The following is a 21,809-nucleotide window of genomic DNA, read 5'->3' as shown; positions in this document are numbered from 1 at the left end:
TTCCTCTGCTAGTTAGTTCCTTCCTCATCTTGTCTCGTGCTCGCCCGGAAGGGCTCCCGCAATTCGGGGCGTTCCTGCATCTGCAGGAACCCCTCTTTATACTTCTATAGGTCAATTTCTAAAATAGGACTCCGTTTCACATGCGGGAGCGCTCAAGTACATTACAGTAAACCCCACAGAATAAGGGGCGGGGGCGACAACAGTAGCTTGCTAGTTAGGACAACAGTAGATAGACACGTCCTTCGCCCCCGCAGTTATGTTAACCATGTGCTAGTTAGGACAACAGTAGATAGACACGTCCTTCGCCCCCGCAGTTTTGTTAACGATGTCAGTTGTTTGGCAGGCGTTTAGGACTCTGGGTAATAACTTGCGAGTTGGAAAACTATGACTCCGGTACACAGCAGGCGGGATAGGTAACGTTAGCTAACACACCGGTGAACTTCGCCCCCGCTTATCGGGCACTGTTTCCCGAAGTTATGTTATTAACGACGGCGAGGACAGGTGTACAGCAAGCGGGAGCGAAGGACATTTTGCTAGCTAGTTAGGACCCCAGTACACAGCAGAAGAGATAGGTAGGTAGCTAACGAATCGAGGCGAAGTTGGTTTTATATTCGCACATTCGCCAAAAGCCATTTAAAAATGTAAAAATCAATAACTCATTCACCGTTTGTCACAGAATCATCAAGCTAGTTATGATTTGTTCTATAAATGTCAACCATACTATTAGGACCTTTGTTTTGAGTAGAAATTCCAGTTTTGACTTGATAGAAATACATAAAATCTATAAAATGCCATTTTAAAGCGGTAAAAATCAATAACTAACGTTAATTCACTGTTTGTCACAGAAACATCAAATGATGTATGATTTATTCTATACATGTCTATCATACATTTTCCAGTTTTGATTTGATAGAAATACATAATCTCAAATATTGCATTTACAGATGAAAAAATCATTAACTAATTCAGTGATTGTCACAGAAAAAAGTGAAAATATGCATTGATTTGCATAACTTTAAGATGTGTTAATTTGAAGTTACATTTGTTATATATGAAGTTAGACAATGTTTACAAGATTGTACAATGTTTACAATCTTAAATTGTATGTCAAATCAATGTCTGCATGTTATTGCAACAGTTCCACATTTTAAAGTAGTTACAAGGTACACCAGTCATTTATTTATACGTCTCTAATTTAACAGCAAAAAAGCCCCTTTCAATCATTTTCTGTTTTGGCTTTGTTGAAGTTCTTCTTTGTCATCCCAAGACAAACTGAATGGTGCCATCTCTGGCACACAGAGCATTCTATCTGCAGTATTAAAAACATAAAACAGGGTTGTGTTTATTTACATGTAAATTACAGTTCTGGAATACCCTAATTCTGTTACATGCTTTTGCAATGAGGAACATTTTCAAATTAAATAGGATTTTTATTCAATTGCAAAATGTCAGTCTTTGAATAAAAATTCCACAAAAACAAAGCCAGATGGTCATCATTTTTCTGTGGATGATGCAAAGCACACATTGAGCAGTCTTGCTTCGCATTGAAGACTGGAAAAAAAGAGGACACACATTTGTTGTGCATTGTTGACACATTTAAATATGTTTTCTGGAACCCATAGTTATAAACGGTTGTGCTTCAAAGACACAATCTGTCCACCACCGTTGCATACTACATTGTTCTCTCACTGTCTGTGCTTTGACCCTTTCCCACACCCTGTAGCAAAGGGTTCTCCAGAGCGAGGCGTTGTTTTGGTCGTAAAAAAAAAAAGAACATGTCAAGCTTTTTCAAGATTAAACGCTCACCAATTGCAACCTTGGAATTGTATTTTAGTGCTAAACCGTGTGCATTTTTATGAGATTATATTTGCTTCCAATCTCAATATGGTTAGTTGCCAGTCTAATGGTTCCTTGCCTTGAACTGAAATTGGAAGGCTGGTCTACATTGCCAAGACTGCAATATCAAAGTAGGGAGTTCATTGTTCAAGAGTCATTCTGCAATTGGTAATGTATGGAATACAAATGGACACATCCAGCTGATCGATGTTTAAAAGAAGTAAAAACATTTTTTGACCCACTTTTTCTTCAGTCCCATTTGTTCATTTCCAAATTCTCCTTCTGTCCGGGCAACTACTCAGCAGGTGCGGAATAGTCAAGGGTGCGCATATGCCTCCTTCAAGCAAGTGTCGGCAGCCGGCCGATTCTTGTCACACTGCTTGCTCAACACAGAAGCCTTTAGTCGGCACATTTTTGCAGAAGGATATACACATTCGCCAACTATACTTCCATGATTGAACTCACAGGTGCCCGATCTGAACACAGGAGGCTGCTGTTGAGCAATGTGGCAAGGTTTTACAGTCCCAACTATTTACACCTCTACCCTTGTTGGAGCTCTGCGCATATTTGTACTTTTTTCCCACCTTTATTTAACCAGGTAGGCCAGTTGAGAACAAGTTCTCATTTACAACTGCGACCTGGCTAAGATAAAGCAAAGCAGTTCGACACATACAACAACGCAGAGTTAAACATGGAATAAACAAACATACAGTCAATAATACAGTAGAGAAAGTCTATATACAGTGTGTGCAAATGAGGTAAGATAAGAGGGTAAGGCAATAAATAGGCCATGGTGGCGAAGTATTTACAATATACCAATTAAACACTGGGGTGATAGATGTGCAGAAGATGAATGTGCAAATAAAGATACTGGGGTGCAAAGAAGCAAGATAAATAAATACAGTATGGGGATGAGGTAGTTGGATGGACTATTTACAGATGGGCTATGTACAGGTGCAGTGATCTGTGAGCTGCTCAGACAGCTGGTGCTTAAAGCTAGTGAGGGAGATATGAGTCTCCAGCTTCAGTGATTTTTGCAGTTCGTTCCAGTCATTGGCAGCAGAGAACTGGAAGGAAAGGCAGCCAAACCAGGAATTGGCTTTGGGGGTGACTAGTGAGATATACCTGCTGGAGTGCATGCTACGGGTGGGTGCTGCTATGGTTACCAGTGAGCTGAGATAAGGTAGGGCTTTACCTAGCAGAGACTTGTAGATGACCTGGAACCAGTGGGTTTGGCGAGGGCCAGCCAACGAGAGAGTACAGGTCGCAGTGGTGGGTAGTATATGGGGCTTTGGTGACAAAATGGATGGCACTGTGATGGACTGCATCCAATTTGTTGAGTAGAGTGTTGGAGGCTATTTTGTAAATGACATCGCCGAAGTCGAGGATAGGTAGGATGGTCAGTTTTACGAGGGTATGTTTGGCAGCATGAGTGAAGGATGCTTTGTTGCGAAATAGGAAGCCGATTCTAGATTTAATTTTGGATTGGAGATGCTTAATGTGAGTCTGGAAGGAGAGTTTACAGTCTAGCCAGACACCTAGGTATTTGTAGTTGTCCACATATTCTAAGTCAGAACTGTCCAGAGTAGTGATGCTGGATGGGCGGGCAGCGATTGGTTGAAGAGCCGGCATTTAGTTTTACTTGCATTTAAGAGCAGTTGGAGACCACGGAAGGAGAGTTGTGTGGCATTGATGCTCGTCTGGAGGTTAGTTAACACAGTGTCCAAAGAAGGGCCAGAAGTATACAGAATGGTGTCTGTTGCGTAGACGTGGATCAGAGAATTACCAGCAGCAAGAGCGAAATAATTGATGTATACAGAGAAGAGAGTTGGCCCGAGAAATTAACCCTGTGGCACCCCCATAGAGACTGCCAGAGGCCCAGACAACAGGCCATCCGATTTGACACACTGAACTCTATCAGAGAAGTAGTTGGTGAACCAGGCGAGGCAGTCATTTGAGAAACCAAGGCTTTTGAGTCTGCCGATAAGAATGCTGTGATTGACAGAGTCGAAAGCCTTGGCCAGTTCGATGAAGACGGCTGTTGGCGGTTATGATGGCGGTTATGATACCATTTAGGATCTTGAGTGTGGCTGAGGTGCACCCATAACCAGCTCAGACGATACGAAAGAGAGGTTGAACAGGCTAGTAATAGGGGTTGCAACAATTTCGGCAGATAATTTTAGGAAGAGAGGGTCCAGATTGTCTAGCCTGGCTGATTTGTAGTCCAGATTTTGCAGCTCTTTTAGAACATCAGCTATCTGGATTTGGGTGAAGGAGAAATGGAGGAGGCTTGGGCGAGTTGCTGTGGGGGGTGCAGGGCAGTTGACCGGGGTAGGGATAGCCAGGTGGAAAGAATGGCCAGCCGTAGAAAAATGCTAATTGAAATTCTCAATTATAGTGGATTTATCGGTGGTGACAGTGTTTCCTAGCCTCAGTGCAGTGGGCCGCTGGGAGGATGTGCTCGTATTCTCCATGGACTTTACAGTGTCCTAGAACGTTTTTGAGTTTGCGCTACAGGATGCAAATTTCTGTTTGAAAATGCTAGCTTTAGCTTTCCTAACTGCCTGTGCATATTGGTTCCTAACTTCCCTGAAAATGTGCATATCACAAGGGCTATTCGATGCTAATGCAGTATGCCACAGGCTGTTTTTGTGCTGGTAAAGGGCAGTCAGGTCTGGAGTGAACCAAGGGCTTATATCTGTTCCTGGTTTAATTTTTTTTGAATGGGGCATGCTTATTTAAGATGGTGAGGAAGGCACTTTTAAAGAATAACCAGGCATCCTCTACTGACGGGATGAGGTCAATATCCTTCCAGGATACCCAGGCCAGGTCGATTAGAAAGGCCTGCTCGATGAAGTGTTTTAGGGAGCGTTTGACAGTGATGAGGGGTGGTCGTTTGACCGCAGACCCATTACGGATGCAGGCAATAAGGCAGTGATCGCTGAGATCTTGGTTGAAAACAGCAGAGGTGTATTTGGAGGTCAAGTTGGTTAGGATGATATCTATGAGGGTGCCCGTGTTTACGGATTTGGCATTGTACCTGGTAGTTTCATTGATAATTTGTGTGAGATTGAGGGCATCAAGCTTAGATTGTAGGATGGCCGGGGTGTTAAGCATGTCCCAGTTCAGGTTACCTAGCAGCACGAGCTCTGAAGATAGATGGGGGGCAATCAATTCACATATGGTGTCCAGGGCAATTCCAAAACTACTACCTTATAGACACAAGTGTAAGGGGATAAAGAAAATGTACATAAAGATATATGAATGAGTGATGGTACAGAGCGGCATAGGCAAGATACAGTAGATGGTATTGAGTGCAGTATATACATATGAGATGAGTATGTAAACAAAGTGGCATAGTTAAAGTGGCTAGTGATACATGTATTACATAAAGATGCAGTAGATTATAGAGTACAGTATATACGTATACATATGAGATGAATAATGTAGGGTATGTAAACATTATATTAGGTAGCATTGTTTAAAGTCGCTAGTGATATATTTTACATAATTTCCCATCAATTCCCATTATTAAAGTGGCTGGAGTTGAGTCAGTGTGTTGGCAGCAGCCACTCAATGTTAGTGGTGGCTGTTTAACAGTCTGATGGCCTTGATATAGAAGCTGTTTTTCAGTCTCTCGGTCCCAGCTTTGATGCACCTGTACTGACCTCGCCTTCTGGATGATAGCGGGGTGAACAGGCAGTGGCTCGGGTGGTTGTTGTCCTTGATGATCTTTATGGCCTTCCTGTGACATCGGGTGGTGTAGGTGTCCTGGAGGGCAGGTAGTTCTTAAGTCCAGTTGGAGTTTATTACAGTCAGTAAAAGCTGAGTGTTGGATTTTTTTTTTTTTTTTAAACAGTTTTGTAGACCATCACAGACTGTGTTGTCATTTTGCACGTTCTAAAGTTCAAACAAACAGTAACAGAATACCTGAATACTTCTCCGCATGCTTTAGTGCCTAGTAAGCCAAGACCGCTGGACTTGCTGTATGTAGGAGCAATTTATTATTGTGAATCAGGGTGGTGAACCTAATAAAGTGGCAACTGAGTGTAGAGCCTGGTTGAAGTCCTAGTTTTAATGGTTAGTGCCAGTAGATTGCAGAGGGGTTCACATACAGTTCAAAGGCAAATCATAATGTATACATTTAGCCCAAAAACCAAACATGTACTTCTTATATTATGATTTTTTTTTGTTATCCACCCTCTGGTATCTTTCAATACCCATGCTTATATATATATATATATATATATATATATATATATATATATATATATATATATATATATATATATATATATATATATATATATATATGTTTACATGTATATACAGTAAAAATGTATGTTATGGTTCACTCTCAGTTTTCCTTATCTCCGCCATGGAATGTCCATGTTGATCCTCATGTTGATCCTCTTAGTTCTCATGATCCATCCACCTGTCTTCTTTGTTAGTCAGGCCTGACCCCTTCATCCCGTAGTTTCTTCCTGTAATCTAATTTAATATGAATGAAGATGCAGAATCTTCTGTCTAGACATTTATAGAATAAATCATACATAGTTTGATGTTTCTGTGACAAACAGTGAATTAGTTATTGATTTATACCGCTTTAAAATGGCATTTTATAGATTTTATGTATTTCTATCAAGTCAACACTGACATTTCTACTCAAAACAAAGGTCGTAAAAGTATACTAGACATTTATAGAATACATCATATCTAGCTTGATGATTCTGTGACAACCAGCTTTACCTCGGTAGCTAACGATACCTAGCACACCCGTAGACAGGTGTACTTCGCCCACGCCTGTCCGGCACTGCTTTCCTGCAGTTCTGTTAACCACGAGGGCAGGTGATCGGCAGCCCGGAGCGAAGGACACTACTAACTTGTTAGCTAGCTAGGACTCCGGTAGACCATGTCTTTCGCCACTGAAAAACTCAGATAATAGTTTTATTTCCCTTTTGACACACATTTTAATCGCATAGACAATCAGGGGAAATCCCGAATATCAAGTATCACACAAGTAGGAAGATGGCGTGCTCGGAACCAATGGGATGCTCGATAGGGGGCGTTTCTGTAGACGCATGAATAAACTACATTTAAGGAACGCCCCGAATTGCGGGCCGCAATCACACACCATATATGTTTATGATACATGGAACGTTCCCACATTAGTTTAGAAAGTATGTTGTCCAAGGTGGATAGCTTTAACAAAGGCGTCATGGACCAAATGGATAACTATAAACAACTTATTTTTGGAGCAAAGCCGAAATGGACAGTGATTCTGACAGTCACTGCATGCGGTGCAAGTGCCTTGGTCCTTTTGTTGAAATGGTTCGGACACCAACAGTCGTGGAAGAAAATTCAGAAGGCAAAAGTGCGAAGAGAAAGGTCGCTGCAACGAGCAGAGCATGCTGTCTGTCAGTTCAACGAGTCGGTAAATTTGACTTTAGTTTAGCAAAAATTTGCTCTCGAGAACCCGAGGGTGGATTCTGCCTCTATGAATAGGCTAAGCGAAAGCTAGCTAACAACGAATGAACATTCAACACGGCTGATTAGTCAGACACAGCTGTGACTGGAACTTGCTGTCAGACACTCTATTACTATATCACAACTGATCAATTTCATGTCAAACTCAGTCCAAGTTCAAACCAGTTTTCACTTAGCCATGCATGCATCAAGTGGAAAGAGGAGTAGGGGGTATTCAGATGACCCCCTACACGACTAGCCCACTGACATGACAGATAACATGACATTCATTTTTATTTTCAGAAAGTGTAGTTAGAGAGAGACATCTGGTGGTATAGGCCTACCCAATGTTCATATTCTCCTTCTTTGAATCCCATGTCAGCACCCTGAAACAGACACCTCTCTCATCCTCTCACTGTCCCTGGCTGAGCTGTCCAAACAACTGAAGGACGGAACACTAACTCCACAAGCTGTGTTCCACTCATACATGGAAAAGGTAATGCACAATCCAATCAACACCCCCAGTATTCACATATAGCTTATACCAGCTATTTCTAATGTGCATGTTGTGGATTTTTGTGGACTGCATCATTTTTTCCCCCATAGTTTTGTTTTCATTGCAAGCATTGGTGACCTAGTTTTGTTCCCTAAGTCGGTGATCTTTGACGGGTCACATCCTACTCCTGCAATGTTTTCTGCAAACCATTAACTGACTTTAATGTATTTAAATCGATTGTCACAGCCGACAGCCTTGAAGGTCTGTCTATATGTTTACACTGAGTGTACAAAACATTAGGAACACCTTCCTAAAGTCGAGTTGTACCCCCTTTTGCACTCAGAACAGCCTCATTTTGTCAGGGCATGGACTCTACAATGTGTCAAAAGTGTTCCGCAGGGATACTGGCCCATGTTGACTGGATGTCCTTTGGGTGGGGGACCTTTCTTGATACACATGGGAAACTGTTGATTGTGAAAGTCCCAGCAGCGTTGCAGTTCTGGACACAAACTGGTTTGCCTGGCACCTATTAGGCAACATTTATTGTGGGGTGTGGTAATCAATCTAGCCTGGTCCCAGATCTGTTTGGGATCTGTTTGTGCTCTTGTTACCATGACCATAGGAGTTGACAACACAAACAGATCTGGGACCATGCTACTAGGCCTATCAATCTACCAAAGCAGTCCCATTGATTTATCCCATGTTTCCCCACAGACCTTGGAGGTGAATAGGAGACTGAACTGTTGCACTGAGGTCCTGCTGGAAAGTTGGGATCAGCTGGAGGATGTTGACTCTCACAAGGATGGTCTCCTTTATGGGGTCCCTGTCAGCATCAAGGAAAATATTGGATACAAGGTAGTGTTGATTAGGTGTTTCATTGCCCTTTTCCCCTGTACCTAGACCTAGTCCTGGACTAAAACACTTTTAAATGGAGATTCTCCATAGAGTATGCTTTTTAGGACAAGGCTTAATCTGTGTGCAGGAAGCTGCTCCACAGTTGGCCTGTCTGTAACATATGTTTGTTTGCTTCTAGTTGACTCTCTCATGACATAAGCCCAACCGGTAACATGGTTCTGGGTTCAGAGATTGTGCTTCTATACTGAAAAAATATATAAATGCAACATGTAAAGTGTTGGTGCCATGTTTCATGAGCTGAAATAAGATATTGCATACATTTTCCATATGCACAAAACGCAAATTTCTGTTTGTGTACAAATTTGTTTACATCCCTGTTAGTGAACATTTATCTTATGCCAAAATAATCCATCCACCTGACAGGTGAGGCCTATCAAGAAGCTGATTTTACAGCATGATCATTACACAGGTGCACCTTGTGCTGGGGACAAAAGGCTATTCTAAAATGTGCAGTTGTCACATTGCCACAGATGCTTTGAGGGAAGGTGTATTTGGCATGCTGACTGCAGGAATGTCCACCAGAGTTGTTGTCAGAGAATTTAATGTTAATTTCTCTACCATAAGCCACCTCCAACGTCATTTTAGAGAATTTGTCAGGACGTCCAACCGGCCTCACAACCGCAGACCACATGTAACCACACCAGCCAAGGACCTCCACATCCGGCTTCTTCACCTGCGGGATCATCTGAGACCAGCCACCTGGACAGCTAATGAAACTGAGGAGTATTTCTGTCTGTAATAAAGCCTTTTGTAGGGAAAAACTCATTCTGATTGGCTGTGCCTGGCTCCCCATTGGATGGGCCTATGTCCTCCCTGCGCCCCTTCCCAGTCATGTGAAATCCATAGATTAGGGCCTAATTAATTGAATTAAATTGACTGATTTCCTTATGAACTATAACTCAGTAAAATCATTGAAATTGTTTCATGTTGCGTTAATATTTTTGTTCAGTATAGTTGAATCTCGCGTGACAATAGCCCTACCGGTAAGATGGTTCAGAGATGTGCACGTCTGCTGAAATAATATATTTTTACATGAATGATTTCCTTGTTTTAGTTTTTCCTCTTGTTTATGTGTTTAGGGTCATGACTCTACATGTGGCGTAATCTGTAAATTGGACCTGCCTGCCACAGGGGACAGTGTGCTAGTTGAAGTGCTGAAGAGACAAGGCGCCATTCCCTTCGTCAAGACCAACGTGCCCCAAGGCCTGCAAAAGTATATAGTTATTTTAGACTTGTGAATGCAACAAATGAGTTTCAGAATATTATTTGGATACCAAACAATGTCAACTGGTGACTGATCGCCACATACACTTGAACTACATTGACACACTGTAGTAGGTGAGACGTGCACCACAGTAAGCCATGTAATTTAGTGCAAGAGCTTTGACTTGAGTAATGTGATTGAGGATTGTATGGACGTGGTCCTCGTCGAAGCCCTAAGACCAGGCTAGTCCGCACCCAGAGTAAAGCTGGTTGGTCATACCATGTGTCATGTTAGCAAGCAGTCCTTTAAATATGTCCTAAAAATATGTTTATTGTCCTAATTTCCAGCTTTGACTGTGGTAACCCTATCTATGGGCTGACTCTGAACCCCCACAACCCCCAGAAGACGTCAGGGGGCTCGTCTGGTGGGGAAGGGGCGCTGATCGGAGGAGGGGGCTCGGTTCTGGGCTTAGGGTCCGACATCGGGGGCAGCATCCGCATCCCATCATCCTTCTGTGGGATCTGTGGCTTCAAGCCCACGGCCAACAGGCTGAGGTGGGTGGGTGTGTTATTGGGTCTGTTACTCTTAGTATGTCTGTCAGTGTTCCTTAGTGTTTTTATCAAATGTATCTGTTAGTGTGTGTTAGTGAATGTGTGTGTCATGGTGACTCAGCCTAACATGTTTATCATTTACAATGCTCATAACCTTGAGCACAGTTCAAAGAAAGAGTACGTCACAAGACTAACCTCTTGGTTAGATATTGACTGACTTTCTTTGTTCCTTTTGTTTTGTTTTTTTTAGTTTGCGAGGTGCTAGCTCCTGTACCCGGGGCCAAAAGTCCGGTACGGCTCGAATATGTAACTTTTATCCCTGCTCATGCATAGTAAATAAATGGATAACATTTTACTTGACCCTTCTGTCAGTCCTTCATAAGGTCTACAAAAAAAGCATTTCCAAAAGAAAAGTGAGCACTGCTTTGATTCTGTGTAACATATAGTAATTATTTCAAAAGGGTGCCTAATGCATTATATACAGTAACTCTGGTATAGTAACGACATGGTAACTAATGGTATTGTTAGCTTTTAGTGACTGACTTTCCACTGTCACGATAACACAAGTTGTTTGTGTTGTGCTTGTTCCAGTGCTGTCGTCCCTTGGGCCCATGGCAAGAGACGTAGACAGCCTGGCTCTCTGTATGCAGGCTCTGCTCTGTGACCACATGTTCAGACTGGACCCCACGGTACCACCCATCCCATTCAACCAACAGGTGGGTTCTCTATCATAGGGAGAAGTTGCCCCCAGATGCTGGTCTTGGGTCAGTTTTGCATTTTATATATTTATATTATTTATATTTATATTATATATATATATATATATATATATATATATATATATATATATATATATATATATATAATATACCAGTGGGTATTGTGACAGGTATACAGAGATGACCAGTTTACAGAGGAGTATAGTGTGCAGTGATGTGTCCTAGGAGCATTGGTGGCAAATCTGATGACCAAATGGTAAAGAACGTCTCTCCGTTCGAATGCACCTTTAACTGCCGATCTATAAATTATGTCTCCGTAATCTAACATGGGTAGGATGGTCATCTGGATCAAGGTTAGTTCGGCAGCTGGGGTGAAAGAGGAGCAATTAAGATAGAGGAAACCAAGTCTAGATTTAACTCTCGCATGCAGCTTTGATATGTGCTGAGAGAAGGACAGTGTATCGTCTAGCCATACTCCCAAGTACTTGTATGAGGTGACTACCTCAAGCTCTGACCCCTCGGCTGTAGTAATTAGATGGGGGCATTCTTCTTATCAAACCACATGCCCTTTGTTTTGGAGGTGTTCAGAACAAGGTTAAGTAGAGAAAGCTTGTTGGACACTAAGAAAGCTTTGTTGTAGAGCATTTAACACAAAATCCGGGGAGGAGCCTGCTGAGTATAAGACTGTATAATCTGCAAATAAATGGATGAGAGAGTTTCCTACTGCCAACAAAGAGTTATTTGAAAGTTGAATGCTTAAACCAGAAAAGTGAGACTGAGCTCATGGCCTTCTGCGAGACCTCTTAGTCAATCAGCTCGGACCAAATTTACACTATCTTGGATAGGCAAAGAGTTGAAAAAAAAAAAAAACTACAAACCTCAGATTTACCACTTCCTGGTTAGATTTTTTTCTCAGGTTTTTGCCTGCCATATGAGTTATGTTATACTCACAGACCTCATTCAAACAGTTTTAGAAAATCTACTAATAATATGCATATCTTAGCTTCTGGGCTTGAGGCCGGTTGGACGTACTGCCAAATTCTCCAAAATGACGGAGGTGGCTTATGGTAGAGAAATGAGCATTCAATTATCTGGCAACAGCTGTGGAGGGAGGACATTCTGCAGTCAGCATGCCAATTGCTCGCTCCTTCAACTTCTGATGTCTTGCATTGTGTTGTGTGCATAGGGCTGTTGCGGTGACCGAATTACCGCCACACCGGCGGTCACTAGTCATGAAGGCAGTCAAATTCCATGTGACTGTTTAGTCACGGTAATTAGGCTTCTGGGATCTATCGCATGACACAACTGTCCCAGACTATGTTTGGAATATTTATTTCTTGCACAGAATAGAATAGGTCGACTTTTGTACTATGGGGGATAGTAGATTGACATAGGCTAGTGCTTCTGCTGTTCGTTAGGCCTACTCGTCTTGTTGGCTGATGAAAAGTAAATGTGTACAGTTCCTCCAATATCTTCAATATGCACCTTGGAATTGGATAAGGATGCGCGCAGTTGCCTCCCTGATGTGTCTGTCTTCACTTGTAGCCTGTGAGAAACACCTGATCGTGTGAGTGAGATGAGAGGTGCTTCGGAGCAGGCAGCATTTAGGGAGGAGGGCTGCAAAAATATATTTTAGGGGTGTATTATGGCCACACAAAGGGGATGCCACTGGGAAATTTGAGGCATTATCAAGTGCTTCTCAAATTGTGAATGAGAGACAGACAGTGTGCACAGCCTGCACAAAAAAAAACAAAGCAGAGCTCATGCCTTTTTTTAGCATTTTTTTCTCTCAAATCATTATCATTGGAGTAGCATCATGCAGCCTTACAATATATTACAAATCCAAACAACATTTGTAGAACAAACCCTAAATTAAGCATATAGGAGTACCTATTTATTTTTTAACCGCATGAGCGCACTCCTTCATCGTTTTGAGAAAATATCCTTTCTATTTTATTCAGCTTTGTTCACTTGTATTCTTCATTATATAAAATAATGCAACGGAATACTAAGCAAATCTTGTCTGCTAAATGAACTAGTGTTAGCCCATAGCTAGATCAGGACCATAGCTAGATCAGGACCATAGCTAGATCAGGACCATAGCTAGATCAGGACCATAGCTAGATCAGGACCATAGCTAGATCAGGACCATAGCTAGATCAGGACCATAGCTAGATCAGGACCACTTAAGGACGACCCACTGTATACCATTCTGTTCTTCTGAAATAGACTACAGTTTCTTCACATCATGCTTCTTTAGACCTGTCTAAAATAATGGATGGATGTGTGGAAGCCAGGATATGTTAAATGTGTTCGCTAATTAACCGTCAATTACAGTGAGACCGACACTTATTTGCTCGACAATCACCGGGTGTCGAAATTTCGTTGTTTGGTGCTTATGGGACATTTCTGTTATCTTTTATTTTAGCACATGAAACATGGGACCAGCACTTTACATGTTGCGTTTATATAGTATATATTACTATTATATTTTGTGATAGAACGATTTTCCATCTGCTATGTTCTTCCTCTGTTCTCCTCCAGGTATACCAGAGCTCCAAGTCCCTGAGGATCGGTTACTATGAGAATGACGGCTATGCCATGCCCTCTCCAAGCATGGGCCGAGCCCTGAGGGAGACCAAGGCCCTGCTGGAGAAAGCAGGGCACACGGTGAGTACCCCCCAGCCCCAGTCTGATCTATTTGTGATAATCCAGATCAGAGCTTGGTTGAAAACTTATCAGACAGTGTTGACTTGGACTGCTGAATGACAGAAACATAAAAATAAGCATAATTAGTTTATAGTTTGATCCATGACTGTAATGATATGTAATTGCAAATTGCATTCCTTTCTCTCCCTCCACCCCTCCATCTTTTGCGCTATCCCTCCACCCCCCCCCCCCCCCCCCCCCCATCTCTCGCTCCACCCCCCCCATCTCTCTCGCTCCCTCTCTCTCTAGTTGGTTTCCTTCAGTCCCCCAAGGCTGATCTATGCCATGCATGAGCTGATTGTCAGGGGTCTCTTAGGCGACGGAGGCACTACCTTGCTTAGCCACCTGTGAGTCAAATTTCCCTGGGTTGTGTTCAGTAAGGCACACCGTAGCAAAATATTTAGAAAAATGTGTGTTTCTCATTAGACAAGTCCAAATTGGTGGGCTCCAGAGTAGCGCAGCGGTCTAAGGCACTGCGTCTCAGTGCTTGAGGCGTCACTACAGACACTGGTTTGAATCCAGGCTGTATCACAACCGTCCGTGATTGGTAGTCCCATAGGGCGGAGCACAATTGGCCCAGCATCGTCCGGGTTTGGCCGGTGTAAGCCGTCATTGTAAATAGGAATCTGTTCTTAACCGACTTACCTAGTTAAATAAAAATGTTATTGTTCCCTGTTTCAACCTGTTTACTTCCATTTTGGGCCTAATGAACATGACCCTGGGAATCCCAACGAGTTTAGCAAAACTACCCCAATGAACGTCCCTGGGAGTGAAATGAACTATCCAGTACACTAAAATATGTTGTCAATGAAAGAATCTCTGTTTTGTGTGTTATTTCAGGAAAGGGGGGCCTGTTGACCCGTGTCTCAGGGATCAGATTATCCCCTACAGTCTGCCTCGCACTGTGAATAAAATCCTCTCCATTCTCCTCAAGCCTATAGTAAGTGAAGGGGAAGGTTGGAGAACCCATGGAGAACCCATTCCCCCGCCCAATGACTCCTTCACAGTTCTGCGTCATTGTAACTCCTGTGGAGGAGTGCGTCTTTCTTCTTCATATTCAATGAATGAAACTGTAGCATCAATGCTTTGGTTTTGATTATATTCCACAGGCATTTTTCAATTCCAAATACTTTCTGGGGGCTTAAGGAAATTCAGTATAGATACATAGGGGTCATACATCCGCCAAATGACGTGCACCTGCCCTCAGCAGTTAACAGGGGTATAAGGGTGTGAATAGTAGTTTGCATTTGGTCTAAAGTGCTGGAGAATTTGGTCGACTGGGAATATTTCTGACACGTTTTCCTCCCTCAGTTTCCCCGCATCGCTGCCTCTCTGGATAGCCTGCGTGGAGTTGGGTGAGCTGTCTGATCAGCCCTGTTCTCCAGGTTTCTATTAGTAACAGTGTTTATGAAATACAGAAGTAACCATAATGAATTACTCCATTTCCTGTTTCACCAGCTCCGTGCAAGACCTGTGGAGACATCACGCGGATGTGGAAGTAGGTATACATTTGGTAATCGGTGTGGTTCACATATCAGTCTAGAGGTCAACGAAGTGACCGCACCATGAGTTATATTTTACAGTGACGGCCGCAGCAGAAAACTCTTTTGTGGGCGACTCTTTCATGCGTGTGCACAATTACTATTTTTGTTTTGATTACATAGGCCATATAAATATTATTTCACACCTTGATATCTTTGTCTATTAAAAATTATGTTGCATTCGATTGAACAAGTCATAGACAATATTATGTTTGTTATATACAGTGCATTCGGGAAAGTATTCAGACCCCTCAACTTTTTCCACATTTTTTTATGTTAGAGCCTTATTCTAAAATGGTTTAAATAATGTTATTTTTCCTTAATCTACATACAATACCCCATAATGACAAAGCGGAAGTACATTTTTGCTAATTTATATATATATTTTTTAAACTACTTATTTACATAAGTATTCAGACCCTTTGCTATGGGACTTTAAATTGAGCTCAGGTGCATCCTGTTTCCATTGATCATCCTTGAGAAGTTTGTACAACTTGATTGGAGTCCACCTGTGGTAAATTCAATTGATTTGACATGATTTGGAAAGGCACACACCTGTCTATATAACATCCCACATTTGAATGTCAAAGCATAAAACCAGGCCATGAGGCCGAAGGAATTGTCCGTAGAGCTCAAAGACAGAATTGTGTTGAGGCACAAATCTGGGGAAGGGTACCAAAAAATGTCTGCAGAATTGAAGGTCCCCAAGAACACAGTGCTCTCCATTCTTAAATGGAAGAAGTTTAGAACCATCAAGACTTCTAGAGCTGGCCATCCGGCCAAACTGAGCAATCGGGGGAGAAAGGCCTTGGTCAGGGAGAATCAAGATTCTCTGGTCTGATGAAACCAAGATTGATCTATTTGGCCTGAATGCCATGTGTCACATCTGGAGGAAACCTGGCACCATTCTTACGGTGAAGCATGATGGTGGCAGCGTCATGCTGTGGGGATGTTTTTCAGCGGCAGGGACTGGGAAACTAGTCAGGATCGAGGGAAAGATGTACAGAGAGATCCTGAATGAAAACCTGCTCCAGAGCGCTCAGGACCTTCCAACAGAACAACGACCCTAAGCACACAGCCAAGACAACACAAAAAGAATACGGATAAGAATAAGAAATAATAGTAAAAAGTAGCAGCAATAAAATAACACTAGCGAGACTATACACAGGGGGGTACCGGTACAGAGTTAATGTGTGGGGGCACCAGTTAGTTGAGGTAATATGTACACTACTGTTCAAAAGTTTGAAGTCACATTGACATTTCCTTGTTTTTGAATTTTTAAAAAAAAAATGCATTAAATAACATCAAATTGATCAGAAATACAGTTCACATTGTTAATCATGTAAATGACTATTATAGCTGGAAGGTATCTGAGACCAACATGAATATCTGTATTCCCAGTCATGTGAAATCCATAGATTAGGGTCTAATGAATTTATTTCAATTGACTGATTTCCTCATATGAACTGTAACTCAGTAAAATATATGCAATTGTTGCGTTTTATATTTTTGTTCTGGGAAACACATCTAGCTTTGGTGAGAAGGCTGTGAGCGTCAATGTTCTGAGGGAAATGTTGCTCTCTATCTGTTCTCTAAGGACTACATACATGAGGTGATTGCAGAGTGGAGGAGGTGTGAGCTGGATGTGCTGCTGTGTCCCATGGTTGGTCCAGCCTACATCCATAATTACCCTGGCCAGCTTACCAGTATGTACCCATCTCTCCTCTCTGTGGCTAGCTTACCAGTCTGTACCCATCTCTCCTCTCTCTGTGGCTAGCTTACCAGTCTGTACCCACCTCTCCTCTCTCTGTGGCTAGCTTACCAGTCTGTACCCACCTCTCCTCTCTCTGGCAAATTAACACCTTATGAAATGGGGTTTAGGTTTGTCTTTTATAGCATAGGAAGTTAACTGTTTTTGCTTAGAGTTGATTTTGTTGTCCAAAGCCACTTGTATAATTTACTTAGGAGTCACTCAAAGATTCACTTAACCTATGGGGGTTTGAGACTTTTCTTTTGACTTAATCATGCCATATTTTCCAATGCGTAACAAGATAGTGGTGTGATTAGGTTGTTTCTCCTTCTCTCTTTCCAGGTACACTCACCTACACTGTTATCTACAATCTCCTTAACTTCCCTGCTGGGGTGGTTCCTGTCTCCACGGTTACAGCAGAGGATGAGGAAGAACTCAGGCACTACAAGGGAAACTATGGGGACCTCTGGGACAAGCTCTACAAAAAGGTAGTCAGTCACAAACTCTTCCTCCTAAAATATTTACAGTACATTTAGCCCTTTCCAAATATATTTACATCTTGACTTGAAGTGGCCATTCTACCCATTTCAGCTGGCACAACCTGTAGCCTAAGCATATGATACAACACTATGGTCTCATAATTGTTCATTAATGTATGTCTTCATGTAGCTACTAACCTGTGAATCTTAGGCTGCAGTTCCACATTTAACCAGTAGATGGAGGTCCTGGTTGTTGTGTTGCAGAGATCAGATCACTGGGCCCATGTTCAAAAAGTGTCTCGGAGAAGGAGTGCTGATATAGGATCAGTTTAGCCTTTTAGATTACTAGGGATGGACTGTGGGCAACTTCCTAGATCAGCACTCCTACTCTGATTAAACGATTTATGAGTACGGGCCCTGATCTGCACATCATTTGTTGGGACTAATGTGTTTGGCATGCTGTGTGTGTCTACAGGCAGTGACTGGTGGAGAGGGGCTTCCTGTGGCCGTCCAGTGTGTGGCCCTGCCCTGGCAGGATGAGCTCTGTCTGCGATTCATGAGAGAGGTTGAGATGCTGGTCAGAGAGGATAAGAAATGAGAGGTCGACAGAGAGGGAGAGATGGTAACGGGGACCTGTTTGATCAAACAGTTAAAACATTTATGTACATAAATGTTACTGGGTTTTAGAAGTAGTGAAAATTCAATATAACATTGTTCTTGTGATGCGAGGTAACTTGAGTAGGCCCCCTCGCCCAGGTAATCCTAAATGTCTAAGAAAGCAGATTGGAGTGAAGACTGATTCAAGTGCACTGAGAAACACTAAGGGTCGTTCTTGGCTGCTATCAGCGCACCAGACCTTTAAATAGTAATTGAAGTACATGGGAAGTAATATTTTTCTTACACACTCAAGGAAATTGAAAAATTATGTTTACCTCAGTTGATTAAACCCCCCCCCCCCCCCCCCCCCCACACTTATAATGTAAGGAAACCCTAATGAAGTAAGACATTACTTGGTATTTGTCAATTATAATCAACATATGCATTTATCATTATATAGGAAAATGAATTTGACTTCTAGCTCTGACTCTACTAATAGCTACTTTATTGAGGAAAAATGTCCTTTCTATGCCTGTGATATGTGGTTGTCCCACCTAGCTATCTGAAGATGACTGCACGAACTGTAAGTCACTCTGGATAAGTGTCTGCTAAATTACTAAAATGTAAATGTCTGTTTTTCGTATCTCAAATTAAACAATTATTTAATATAGCCCTCTGTGATGCCGTTCTTGTGTGCAAGCTTTAGGAATGAGCACATTTATCATGTTGAGGTCAAGTGTCTTCCAAACACGGGTCTCTTACCTACAGTGACACACTCTCTCTCTCACAACATTCAAATTGTTCTACTTAAACGCTTGACTTCAAACTGTAATCAGGATGATGTCATTGTTTTAATAATGTTAGCTGATTGTAGTTAATGACTTGTGTGTTTTTAATATAGCTCCTGTAGTGGTTCCCTACTATCATGCTCACAGAGGTAGAAGTACCTGCTACCACACCACACATTCTACTAATAACAACCGTGTACTGATGATCAACCTGGGCATGGTTGGACAAACACCTTTACGGCATTTACTCAGACTGAATCCTGAGGTACGTTGTCCATCTCAGCAGGACTGAGACTAAGGCTGTCCTGATATGGACACTATACTACTGGGGAGTTTTCTAACGAGTTAGAGAAAAGTTAGAGCTCAACATTCAACTGTGGTTTTACCTGGCTCCAGACCAAGAAAACACAACATATCAGACCATCTAGCAGGGTCCTCATGTCATGGCCCAGTGGTTAGAGGTCCAAACACCTCATTTACAGAAACCTCAGGCTATGAAATCAGGTACTTCAAAAGCCATAACAACCCATTCACACCCCAAAAAACACTATCGCACCAACTAAACTAATATGATTATGTCTTAATGTGCCATTTCAGGGACGAAGGAGCCCTGTGGTCTTTCTAGTGCCGTAGACTCGCAGGTCATGTCTGTCGCAACATGACTCCTGGCTCCTGCATGTTCAAAGTGCTGAGTTCTGCCTCGAGCTGAAAGCCACTTCCAAAGGGACATCAGAGTGAGATTGGCAGCTTTTAGGACTTTGGTCCATTTCAACCACCATTACTCTCCAATCAGAAGAGGGAGCATGTGGAGGGAGTAGGAGCAGAATGGGGGAGATTACCAAACAGCTGACACAGGTGTACATGGAGTGGCACAAGGGAGCTTTTTTTCAATGCACCAGCCCAGGCACTGTGCTTCTTCTTGCATAGGGGCTGGGATATCTTGAAAGTATTTGCCTGAAAATCTCTCTGTGACGGGATTAGCCGAGAGTTCTGAATGATTTCCTAAGATTCTGTGACTCAACAATTCCGTGATCCAGATTCTAGTGGTTTTAAGAGCCACTATTCCAACGTTGAAAAGCTTCCCCTCTGGACAAGAGGACACTTATTTATTTTTTAAGTTTGTTCCACTTCCCTTTTTCTGCTGCTTTCAGGTGTTCATCAACCCCCCCCCCCTTCCTCTCGTCCTCCCCTCCCTCTCTTCTCACTACCTCACCATCACTTGCACCTCTTGCACAATCTGCTAGGTTTGAGAGTTTTCCCTATCTTCCCTCTGGCGGCATGCTTGGCATGCAGCCCTTTTAGCCAAATTGGTTTACATTGGGGAGATAAATGCTCTGCAAATGCGCTTAAACACATACAGTCAAAAATGCAGACAGTGCGTGTCAGGATTAGCATCCAAGTCAGGGGGAGAAAGAAGAGCATCTCGGCCGTACAAAGCTGAGGAGCCGCTAGTGAAGCCTGCAGATACAGGCCGGCTCATCCACTTTTCAGAGCAGGATTTAGCTTTTGCGTGCTAGTCTGTAATTCTGAGAATTATAGAACTTGTCGGCCAAGAATCGAACTCCTTACGCCGTATTGTGAAAGTATTGTTTCAAACTGGTGAGCAGACCTGGGAGTTACTATGCGCTGCTGGTGGAGGGAGTCTTGTTGGTTCTTCCGTAGGAGAAGTTGGCCCAGTAGCAGGTCTAGGATCAGTTGGTATTGGTGATGCTCTATTGCAGTGGTTTTCAACCGATGTGCAGTGGCACCTTGAGGAACTCTCAGGTGTGCAGCAAACAAAAATTCTATTGATTATTTTTGGGAACACACACTTATAAATGTGACCTGTGGAATTTTGACTTTGGAGCACCAGTGCCGCTCATATAATACATTGAATGGCACAGCTACGTCTGTATCGTTGTTTCAAGTCTGGTACGCTCAGGATGTTACATTTGTATAGTTTGAGGGGCGCGCATCACGAGCAATCACTTGAATCATTATACTTTGCCTGAGAGAATTGTTAGAACAGACAAGGCAACTAGGCAATTCTTATTAGACAGCTGTACCAAAGCCTATGTCATAAAAACAAACGGAGCATGGCTTTGTGTGTATTTATTTATTTATTTATTTTACTTTTATTTAACTAGGCAAGTCAGATAAGAACATTCTTATTTACAATGACAGCCTACCAGAAGACAAAAGCTCTCCTGCGGGGATGGGGGCTGGGATTAAAAATAAAACACACAATTTAAAATATAGGACAAAACACACATCACTACATAAAGAGAGACCGAAGAAAACAATGTAGCATGGCAGCAACACAAGGCTGCTACCATCCTGTGTTTCATGACATGTTAGCAGCACAAAACATGGTACAAAGAGCAAGAAGGTAGAGACAACAATACATCACACGAAGCAACCACAACTGTCACTGAGTGTCCTTGATTGAGTCTTTGAATGGTTGCACCTTTACGATGCCAAAAACCTCTTGTCTGTGTCGCGCCTGCAGGGTTGAAATGTTTTCTCTCTTTTGTTTGTGGAGGTGCTATCCTCAGATAATAACATTGTTTGCTTTCGCCGAAAAGCCTTTTTGAAATCTGACATGTTGGCTGGATTCACAACACATGTAGCTTTAATTTTCTATCTTGCATGTGTGATTTCATGAAAGTTTGATTTTTATAGTGATTTATTTGAATTTGGCGCTCTGCATTTTCTCTAACTTTGGGCCAAGTGGGACGCTACTGTCCCACATCCCAGAGAAGTTTTTAAGGTCACTGAT

General features: G+C 42.4%; 1 protein-coding gene across 1 annotated transcript; it reads left to right on the top strand.

Annotated features, from left to right (window-relative positions):
• The first annotated feature begins 6,922 nt into the window (after nucleotides 1-6,922).
• LOC110538411 (fatty-acid amide hydrolase 1) lies at nucleotides 6,923-18,933 on the top strand. Its single transcript, XM_021625264.2, has 15 exons — nucleotides 6,923-7,270; nucleotides 7,685-7,798; nucleotides 8,513-8,653; nucleotides 9,793-9,926; nucleotides 10,265-10,471; nucleotides 10,719-10,759; nucleotides 11,060-11,184; nucleotides 13,732-13,857; nucleotides 14,146-14,243; nucleotides 14,737-14,836; nucleotides 15,208-15,251; nucleotides 15,355-15,394; nucleotides 17,035-17,143; nucleotides 17,530-17,675; nucleotides 18,142-18,933. Exons 1-15 carry the CDS (start codon nucleotides 6,989-6,991, stop codon nucleotides 18,262-18,264), a joined length of 1,830 nt encoding a protein of 609 aa, XP_021480939.2. The 5' UTR covers nucleotides 6,923-6,988; the 3' UTR covers nucleotides 18,265-18,933.
• The last annotated feature ends 2,876 nt before the right edge of the window (nucleotides 18,934-21,809 follow it).

This window comes from Oncorhynchus mykiss, chromosome 1, assembly GCF_013265735.2.
Source record: "Oncorhynchus mykiss isolate Arlee chromosome 1, USDA_OmykA_1.1, whole genome shotgun sequence".
Taxonomy (NCBI): domain Eukaryota; kingdom Metazoa; phylum Chordata; class Actinopteri; order Salmoniformes; family Salmonidae; genus Oncorhynchus; species Oncorhynchus mykiss.
Note: the sequence above shows the minus strand (reverse complement) of the source record. Positions and strands in the feature narration are given on the sequence as shown.